This window comes from Lycium ferocissimum, chromosome 3 (genome assembly GCF_029784015.1).
Source record: "Lycium ferocissimum isolate CSIRO_LF1 chromosome 3, AGI_CSIRO_Lferr_CH_V1, whole genome shotgun sequence".
In the NCBI taxonomy this organism is placed as follows: Eukaryota; Viridiplantae; Streptophyta; class Magnoliopsida; order Solanales; family Solanaceae; genus Lycium; species Lycium ferocissimum.
Genome location: NC_081344.1, coordinates 68045277 through 68056055, shown reverse-complemented (window position 1 = coordinate 68056055; position 10779 = coordinate 68045277). Strand labels below are relative to the sequence as shown.

The following is a 10779-nucleotide window of genomic DNA, read 5'->3' as shown; positions in this document are numbered from 1 at the left end:
CTTACGTTATTTTATCTTCTTCCGCTTTATTTATATATTTTTGATTGTTGGAATAAAGGTTCGCCTACCGAGGTGGGAAAGGTAGGTGCCCGCACGACTTAGTGAAAATAGGTCGTGACACTAATGTATTTGAAGTTTCCAATCAAACCCCATGTATTTTAAATTAAATCTCATGTATTTGTGTGAGTAACAATTTGCATCACCCATGTATTTGATGGGATTAATTTGAACAAAATACATAAATATATAGAAACTTACCATGTATTTGCGTCACCCGTGTATTTAAAACTAGATGAGACGATGGAATTAATTTGAACAAAATACACAAATATATAGAAAAACTTACAAAAATACACCACCAACCACAACAATTGGTAGTTATATCATAGAACATACACAAATACATATATTTTTAAATCTTCTCAAACCTAAAAACTTTCTCTCTCCTTCTCTCGTGTGCGCCGCCATAACCACCACCATGGCTTTGAAGCAAAAACAATCACTTCCACCAAGTTGATTTTGTGGAAGAATAATAACGCAAATAAGCGAAAATTTCACGAAACAAAGGAGATGGGATAGAATCAGTAATCTTTTAATAGTTCTTTTTTCCTTTTTTTTTTTTCAAAAAAGAAAGAAAGAATACGACGAATTTTCTTGATTGGTGAGAATGGAAGTGAAATTTTTGCGGAGAAGGGAAGAGATGAAGACGATCATAAAAGGTAAGAAGTTATGAAAAAGGAGAGAGAATAGTAATGTATATTAAGTGATTAATATTGTTACCATTAAAAGGGGATATGGGATTGGGGGTGCTAATTTTTAGGTGTATTTGTGAAATGGTAATTCAAAAATTATTGTAGCTATAATAGTTAAATTAGAAAAGTATTTAGTTATTATTAGTAATTAAAATAAAAGGTAGTTATTATCACTAATTATGTATTAGAAGTAGCTATAACACGTAAAAATTCCTATTATTTACTAAGTTGTGTTTTTATTAAGGCTTGCTAAAAATACCTTAGTTACCACTGATGACGTGAAATGCGTGTTAATGAGTCCTTGATGATAGGCTATTATTTAGTGGGCCTTCGGACATAAGTATTTTTGTTTTTGCACGGATTGACCTTCATTTGTGGTGGTTTTTAATTTTTATCCTTCAAATTGGTGGTTTTAAGTTTTTGTCATTTAATGTCTTGGGGTTGTGGGTTCAACCCCCAAATTTTCAAGAAAAAAAAAAATCGCAATGCAGAATTCTGCCTGAAGGCAGAAATTTGCAAATTCTGACCATGTGCAATATAAGGCAGAATTTCACATGAAGGACAAAAGTTAAAGACCACCATTTTGAGGGACAAAAATTAAAGACCACCCCCAGCGGAGGGCAATCCTGCAAATTGCACAGTAAGTATTATGAAACTTGAAAAAAAGTTGTAGTTGTTTTATAGTTGAAAATGGTATTTGAAAATTGGAGTTGTGTTTGGACAGGTATGGATACAAACTGGAGTTGTTTTTGAATTTTTATGAGTGATTTGGAGTGAAAATTGTTTTTTGAGTTCTTCTAATTCCGGAAGCTCCGAAGTTGAATTTCGAAAAGTTATTACAATTCTAATTCCAAACTGTATTGCGTTCAAAATTCAAAAAAAAAAATATATATATATATGCCTTTTGAAAGTAGCACTTGAGTTCAGTTAATTTAACAAAAGATATTTAAAATTGAAGCAAAAGAAATATAAGTTTAGTTGTATGTGGACATGTACTTCCCTGGGCAAGAAAAATTTGTGAAATATGAAACATGAACCGATAAGAAATTGTTTGCTTTGTTTCCTATATGTTTTCAGTTTTGTTTTTTTATTGTGTTTCTTTTATTTGAATTGTAAAGTTCGTTGTCTGTTGCTTTTCTTCTTTTTTATTAGGAAAAAAAACCTGGTAATAAAAAATACAGTTAATCCCAACTCTAATTAATTCCAATAAAATAAATAAGTTTGTGATTTAATCATTATAAAAAATTAAAATTTATCTATTTTATCTCAACCGATTTATATAAAATTATTAGTTTCAAATTTATTGACATTTTTAAAACTGCTCGAAGCGTGGACAAGTTCACTAGTACATTCATTATCTTTGTATGTATCAAGAAGCCCATTAGATATATATTCAAACTTTGTACGTATTAAAAAATCAATAAAAAGTTTACAAAATATTTGACTGTGAATCCATGATATATCAACTTGAGTCGTAGGAGCGGAGTTAAGAGTATAACTTACGAGTTTGATAGCATTCAATAATTTTGGTCCAACTTTTATTTTCGTCTTAAGAAGTTCATTGAAACGAATTTAATAATTTAATAAAACTACATTCTTGGTCCCACAAATTTCGAATTTGGCTTCGCATTGAGTCTTGATATCACTTAAGAAACTCATAAACTCCAAATTATAGATTCATAATTATTAATTAGTGTATTTTTTTTTTAATTTAACTTAATCATAATAAATTAGTATATATAAGTATTAAGTATGATATAAGCACCAAATGCATCCAAGTTTTTACCCGTTTCCACTTATCCGCTTTTCCCATGTTCCTTTTCTCACTTCTACTATTATAATGATATAATATTGAGAACATTCAACACCTTATCCCCTTTCGTGCTTCTCTATTATTGGTTCGATAAGAATTTGACTTTAAAAGTTAAATTGTGAAGAGAGAAGTACAACCTATACTTTCAATTTATAGATTTTAACACTTCTTCACACTCCCAGGCAAACATTAGAGCATGAAAATTGAATAAGAAGAAAGATATTTGGCTATGGTTATAAGTTGGTAAACTATATTTGGCTAGGGTTATAAGTTGGTGAACTGGCTTATAAACATTTTTTACTTATTTACCTATTCGGTACATCCAAACTGCTTATAAGCTAAGTCCCTTATAATTCAAAATCATTCAAAAGTCATAAGTTGGTCACACTCACTCCTATACGATTTTTCAGTTTATAAGCACTTTTGATTTGATCAAAACTTTTGTGATCTTATTTTTGAAATTTTTTTGATTCTCCAAATACCCTTCCTAAGAAAAACAAAATTCCCTTTCCACTCCATATTTATCGTCTTTCCGCCTTTTTTTTCTTAACAAATATAATTTTGAATTACAAAAAACTAAGGGTATTTAGTCATTATAATAAAAGAATAGCTTATCAACACTTTTTTACCAAATATACCAACTATCTATTATCAATTTCAACACTGCTATCAAAACAAGTAACTATTTATTTTTAAATTTAGCTGTGAAAAATGTTTTTCAACATTTAAAATTGAGTGGTGAAAAATGGTTTTTCAACACTTAAAACTTATCCTATTTACAACCAGCTAATCCAAACAGACTCTAAACTAATTCCAATGCCATAAAGAAATAAATCTTCGGGCTAAGTACTTATGCAAACTGATAATATGAAATTTTTGTACACTATCAATATAGTGTGTCAAAGTTAAACTCCATGAACAATACGATTTTTCACCAAATCTGTATACGTCATGATGTGATGAGATTATCATATTTTGTTCATTCACAAGAGAAATTTAAGTTATGTATATATGTTGTAAATTATATTAAAGAGGATCTCTTGTTACTCTACTCCTTATGTTGACATATATTATTATAAAAATAGGTTTAACAAAGAAAAATTTACTATGGTAACTTAATTTATTTTCCTAAACCTAGTAGTCATTTTTTAGAAAACAATATTTTCTTCTCCTACAAATACAAGGCTCCTTTTCTGCCATAAGGGTTCAGTTTCATAACGTTATTATCGGACCTCAAATATATTAATAATACATTCTGGAGAATAAAATACCTATGATTCTCTCCGTATATATCTTATTTTAAGTTATTATAACAGACCAAACTTCTATCTTTTTCCCTTTCGATTTCTCATCAATATTAGTATTGCTTTTAGACTCGACTAATGAGTCAAATCTCATTCTGTTGAGCGAAACATTTTTCATTACGGACGACTCCATTCTTGAGCATAAATTCTATATTTTTATTTACCACTTCACTGTGATTTTAACACTAATAAAACTGTATATTTTTCCAGTTCCAATTTATGTCCCAAAAAAAAAAACGTCACCGTTTTATAATAAGAAGCAACTTTACTTTAAATTTCCATTTTACTTTTAATAAAATGATTTATATCTACACAAATATCCAAGAATTATTTTAGACTATAAATTTCAAAATTCTTCTTTTATTTTCTAAATTTTTTGTCAAGTCAAATGGTTTCATATATAAGGGATTATATATAGTCAAACCTCTCTATAACAAAGATTGAATGGGTCATTGAGTCCTAAATTTTTTGAATGTTATAGCGAATGAAGTACGTTATACACCTATAACAGCATTGATATTTAGATAATATTTCGTTGTTATAAGCAAAAAAAAGCATAAAATCTAATGTTTTATTTTTAATTGTCAAATTCTAAGCTTAATAACACTTTGTGTAAAGAAGGAAAATCTTTTAATGATGAAAAATATATATTCATATAATATTATTTGTCATAAATAGAGTATTAAAGGATCAAATATTTAGTCAAAATCTCTATATTTACTATTGTTGATTATAGATACTCTAATTTTATAAAGATGGTTAATTATTATTTACCAAAAAAAAAAAAAAATTATTGTTATTATATGGGGGTAATTTTATAAAGAAAGTATTGTTACACAAAATTGGATATATATATTATAGGTAAAATGTTGCTATATAAAAATAAATATAACATAAAAATTTGATTCTAAAAAAAACTTAACTATTATAAAGAGATATTATTATATGCGGATCCTGTTTAGCTGATAATTACTCACAATCCTTATCCTATTTGTATTTCAATTAGCTGTCCCTACTTACCTCTGCCACCTCCTCCCAATTCCCAATATCTGTCTTAAACCCGGCCACCCTTTGCCCTCTTTTCTCGCCAATCTTTAACTTTCAAAGTGAAAACAATGTTAGATTTTCCATTAAATTCATAAGTGTGGCCCACACATTATTTATCATTACTCTTTGTGGCACCTTTCGAATAGAATTAATTTAAAAAATGATCGTAATTTTTTTATATATGTATTAAATATTTTAAATTATTAATTATTATAATTTATAGTAATTTTTCACATAGTTTTAAATATGAAAATTTTATTTTAAAAAATTTAAAGTTTTTTATATCCGAATTTAGGGTAAAATTTTTGAAAATATGACACGAGAAATTATAATTGCCACAGAGGAGTACTTACTGTTTGGTACTAATATAATTATAATAATAATAATAATAATCGTCAAAAGGTTTCATGATTGAGTTGGATTAGGACTCTACAACTAATCCTTCAATCAAACGGATTAGGAGTCAGTACATAATATTTAAGCTTTCCATCATCATAAAACTACTACAAAATTTCACCAAAATACAATCTTGAAAACCATCATGGTAATAATAAATTCTCTCTGTTTCTTGTGTTTCTCATAGCTAGATAAAACAATAAATTCCTTCACCAATTACTCCTCTAATCTGTTCTTTCTTTCCTCAACTGTTTCTTCTTGAATTAATGGACTGTATCTCCTCTTACTCCAAGATTTCACTACCCAAATTTCCACCTCACCAATTAAAAAACACCCTTTCAATATCAACACCCTCATCAATAATATTTTCTCCTTTACAGAGTACTCTGTTCAAGTTAAAGAGTAAAAAAACATTAGCTATAGTGGCTAGTACTAATACCAACAATAACAATAATAGTAGTAGTAATAGTAGTAGTGTTGATTGCCAGTTTAGTGGATTGACTGCACCATTAGTGCCAAGAACACCTGTAGGGAAGTTGTTGAGCAGCACGTTACAGAATGAAATAGAGTGGTTTCACGAGGTTGTGGAGCAAGAATTGATGAAGATGAGTTATATAAGGGATGATACCATTAATCGTATGAATCTTAGCTTGTGCTCTGATGAAGCTATTCTTCACAGGTACGTGTTGCACGTCTTTTCCCGTGTTGCGTTGAAGAATTGTCGTAAGAGTTTAAGTTATATACACTGACAATTGTTGCAATATAACAGGTCATAGTATTTTATTGCTCTATAAAATTTTATAGGTTACCACGTGAGGCTTAGTATATACTCCCTTTGTCCCAAATTAGTTGTCATGTTTCGTTTCTCGAGATCAACTAACTAATTTTCAAAGCTAAATTGGATTGGATAAACTGTTTTTTTACGATTACGTTACAGCTTTTCTCAAGTCAATTTAATGAAAAAATATACGTTATAATGTTGGTCAAAGTTTAAATAGTTTGACTCTTGAAAACGAACATGGCAATTTGGGATGGAGGAGTACCTTGTAAAATTGCCTTTATTGTAGGTCAACTTAGGTAACTCTTGTTGACTTATAGACTGTCCACATATTTCAAGTAACTGTCACTGATAACAGTTCCAATTTAACAGGCCATATCTGGTCATTGCTTTGTTTTATAGCTTACCATCTGAGACTTAATATGTAGAATTACCTGTTGTTGTAGGTCAACTTAACCTTACTCATGTGAGTTTTGTCGAGTTTGACTTATAGACACTAAGGGCTAGTTTGGTACGAGGGATAAGGAATAAATAATTTTGGGATTAAATTTGAGATGCCTTTATCTCAGTTTGGTTGAGATAAAATTATGGTATAACTAATCCCATGATTAACTATCCCGGATTGTAGTGTTGGGAGGGTGGGATAACTTTTTCCGAACCAAACAACCCTCAGGTGACTTAAGAGATAATTTCAAGTAACTGTCCATGATAAGTGGGATTACTAACCTTACTCTCCGCATTGTTGTTACTAGCAGCAGACGCACAGGTTGTGCTCATGTCCTGTCATCAGAGTTTTAAGTTATATACTGTGACAACAAGTGTAATTTAACAGGTCATAGTAGGTTATTACTCTATTTTACAGGTCACCTTTGAGGCTTAGTATGTAGAATTATATGTTATTGCAGGTCAACTTAACCTTACTCTTGTTGAGTTTTAACTTATATCAGGTCATCTCTTATCAAGTGAGATTACTAACCTAAAAAAATAACGCATACTGATAGTGTAAAAGGTATAGATAGAATTGCAGAATTGCATTTTTAAAGTTTATTGATGTGGTGAAGGACTTAATATGTTTTTTCCGCACGAATTTTGGTGTATAGTGTATTCACTAGTCCAGTTATATATAGGTGCTTGGAGTTAAGAAGTTTCTTTATCTTTGTGTGTCTGAATTTTGTGGTACTTGAGTAAGGGTGGAGTTTGTTCTCCAAATCTTTGTTTTATTCGGTGTTGCTGAAGATGATTCATCTGTTTTTTTCCGATGTACAAAGAGGATATTACTGGTTAGACTTTGACAATAGTTGCTGGAGCTGAGGTAGCATCAGTAACATTGACTTATCACTTTTTGATAGTAACACTAATTATGTCACGTAAATTGAGATATAGGAAATTGTGAATTGTTGTATGTCCCAGAAATATTGTTCTTGCATTTCGCAGGAGGGACTCGCTGAAACTTGAATAGATGTTACCAATGATGACATAAGTTAATTTATGTAATTCTTGAAAAGGTAATGTTAACTTCACTTCGCAAAACGCCTCTACTTTGAGACAAAAACATTAGAGAAGAGTATATTTACTGCAATATTACATTTTCTTGTGGCATTTTAAGGAAGCTGAACTTGCTCTATATATATATATACAAAACTGTCTTTGATAATAGCCTCTGACTAAAGGAGAAAACGAAGAACGATATTGCAGCCTTAAACTTAGTAGGAACCAATTATTGTGTGGATTAAAATGCCAAAGTTATGTTTAGGTGCGTAATCATCGCACTAATTATCAAATTGTTGATAAATGAATGCTGGTTTCTGCATTATGATGGTTGGATTAATTGTTTGAACACTTCTTGTTTGATTCCTTGATACTTCTGTGGTTTACTAAAATTTTGAATATATGATGAAATGCCAGGAGAATTTCTGAGCTGAGAGAGCTGGAATGTCGAAATGCTGTTGAGGAAGTTATGTACATGTTAATAGTTTACAAGTTCTCCAAAATTGGAGTGCACTTGGTTCCTAAGCTCTCCAAATGCATGTACAATGGCAGGCTCGAGATATGGCCCTGTAAGGACTGGGAACTCGAGTCTATCCATAGCTCTGGCATACTGGAAATTGTAAAGTTTCATCTTTCAGCCATTGTAGGATGGGAAGACAAGCTGAACGTAAAAGATAAATGGGCCCTTACTCAAGCCGAGTTGCTCCATATCCGTGTAGTCTATGCTGCTTCGATTCGTTTTGGATACTTTTTGAAGTCGGCCTCGTTGAGGTACGATTTGGAACAGAGTTTTGATCATATCAACTCGGATCTTGGTAGTATTACTACATCTAGCAACCTCTTATTTTCAAGGTCATGGCCGTCGAAACAAAAGAGCGTTCTCTTCGGTCGTGTCAGTGATGCAGGATCGACATCAGGCGGTCCAGTGTCAGTTATCGAGCAGGAGAAGCAAGAAAATCTTATGTCTTATGTTATGAGTCTTGACCATGAAACAGTGCAGATGTGCACGAAACCGAAATTCAAAGAGACGATGAATCTGATTGAGAAGCAGTGTGCTGCGCTTTTTGGCGATGATTGTGACGAAGTAGTTTTAACGTCGTTGGCAAGTATGAAGAGGTTTGTGTTAGAGGCTGTTGCTTTTGGTTCTTTCCTTTGGGATGCAGAAGATTATGTTAGGGCCTTTTATCGACTCGAGGAGAACTAACAACACCAGAAAAAGGCGTTTTCAATCAAACGAAGCACGATCACATCGGAGTTTTGATCTCATTCACTCGGACATAACGAGGAAGTCCACTCTTGACTTTCACCATGTAAGGGGAAAATTGTGTTTGCTGATAACACACCGTGCTTCTGTGTCCCGTTGAAAGAAAGAGCCTTGAGGTTATAGTATTTTTCTTGATGTATAAAGGATTTTCCTATCTGGTGTATCAATATTAGAAGATTTGGAGTTGTATAGAATATTATGTCCTCGTATATAAATAATGAGATGTATAGAACTTGCAATATTTTGGACTAATTACAAGTGGTAAAAGCAGGATATCTTGACCTCTATTGGCAAATAGTACCGTAGATTCCTTGTTCTATATTTTCAAGTGTTTTTAGCACAAACACAACTTACAACGTTCATCGTAAGGTGATTCTAACCAGTTAAGATTGCACTAATTAGTCTACATGGTATTTAGTGAATCTCTTAATATAGTCGAGCTCAACTTATTTGAGATTGAGATATATTTGATTGATTATTGATAACGGCTACCAAAGTTCCAACTATATATAATTGAAAATTCTTTCTCCTATCTTTTCTCAAGACAAAGAAAAGACAGAACTGAGGAATAAATATCAATGAGGGAACTAACATATTTTCTAGCTTCTTTTGTTCTTGAAGATTGATATGGGGTTTTATTTCTTTTTAATGACTGGAACTTATCAGTGGCGGATATATCCGCTATTTCTTATGTTTTTTACAACATAAGTAAGCATATAAAAACTATATGGATATCGAAGAAGAATCAAGCCTGCGAAGATTGAGAAAAGAGAAAGTATCATGGTACATCGTCCTTCCCACAGCTTAAATCTCTTTCAATCATAAACACGTGCAATCTCATCTCCAACGGAGACCACTCGACCAATTTCATCAACTTGAAAATTCGTTTAAAAGTTGCTGATTTGACGCTCTAATCGACTTGTTGGTTCCGCAGCTCAGGAGAAAGTTCCATTTGCTAGAAATAAATTAGTAGTAGACAACGTGAGAGGTTCATTTCTTCCCAACGGAACTTCATTGCCATGCCGAGAATTTTCTGCCATAACGATGGCTATTTTGTGGTCAATCCTAGAAGCACTGAGCATAGGGATGAAGCACTTTATTTTGGACATGCCATCAGTAACAACATGTTATTATCAAAGCTTTGGGCGGGAGGGGGGTTCAATTTTAAAAAAGATGTATTGAGGACCAAATCTCCCTCTAAACTATTGGAGTGTGGTTTCTTTAAGTAGAACTAGGAGTGGTTTGGATAAAATCCTACTGTTTAGTGATGAGTGCGCTACTAAATTAAATGAACTTCATATGCTCGTTTGCTAGTTTAGATGGATGTCACTAAACCACTGCCACAACTTCTTCAAGTACAAAATTCTAATGATGGGGTGTTTGAACGAGAGGTGTGCTATAAAAGTAGAGGGTTGAAATTAAACCTGAAGCATCTAGTAATCCTGAGATGAATGAGAAGCAATCACAAATCAAAAGCTCGCAGAAATAACGAATTGATTAAAGAAAGAAGGGAAAAGGGTCAAATATACCCCTCTACTTTAGTTTAATAGTTAAATACACCCTCCGTTAATCAAAGTAGATAAATATACCCCTTCCGTTAGTCAAAGTAGATAAATATACCCCTTCTGTTAAGAAAGTACACAAATATACCCCTCAGTCGACAGAATCTCCAATTCCACCATTAATTACCCGATTTAACTTTAAAAAACCCATGTCCAACTCGCAAATTAAATTCTTTCCACCCAAATATACCCACCACCACTACAACCGACCCAACACAACCACCACCACCACTTCCACCACCACAACCAGTAAATTCTTCATAATCATCCTTAACCACAACCCCAATTGTTTTGTGCCTAAAACTTCAAGAGATTGTTGATTTTTAGTTTTTAATTTTAGATTGGAGGACCGCTGTTTAGAAAAGAGGCTTGTGG

At 32.0% G+C, this 10779-nt stretch overlaps 1 protein-coding gene across 1 annotated transcript; it reads left to right on the top strand.

Annotated features, from left to right (window-relative positions):
• The first annotated feature begins 5343 nt into the window (after positions 1–5343).
• On the top strand, positions 5344–9129 carry LOC132050522 (UV-B-induced protein At3g17800, chloroplastic-like). The gene is made up of 2 exons (XM_059441792.1): positions 5344–5991; positions 7996–9129. Exons 1-2 carry the CDS (start codon positions 5579–5581, stop codon positions 8780–8782), a joined length of 1200 nt encoding a protein of 399 aa, XP_059297775.1. The 5' UTR covers positions 5344–5578; the 3' UTR covers positions 8783–9129.
• Positions 9130–10779: the final 1650 nt, after the last annotated feature.

What these genes read in the sequence shown, in the direction of transcription:
- LOC132050522 (XM_059441792.1), top strand. Translation starts at nt 5,579, where the DNA reads ATGGACTGTATCTCCTCTTACTCCAAGATTTCACTACCCAAATTTCCA. An exon ending in GATGAAGCTATTCTTCACAG is followed by an intron (nt 5,992 to 7,995) that starts GTACGTGTTGCA and finishes ATGAAATGCCAG; the next exon opens with GAGAATTTCTGAGCTGAGAG.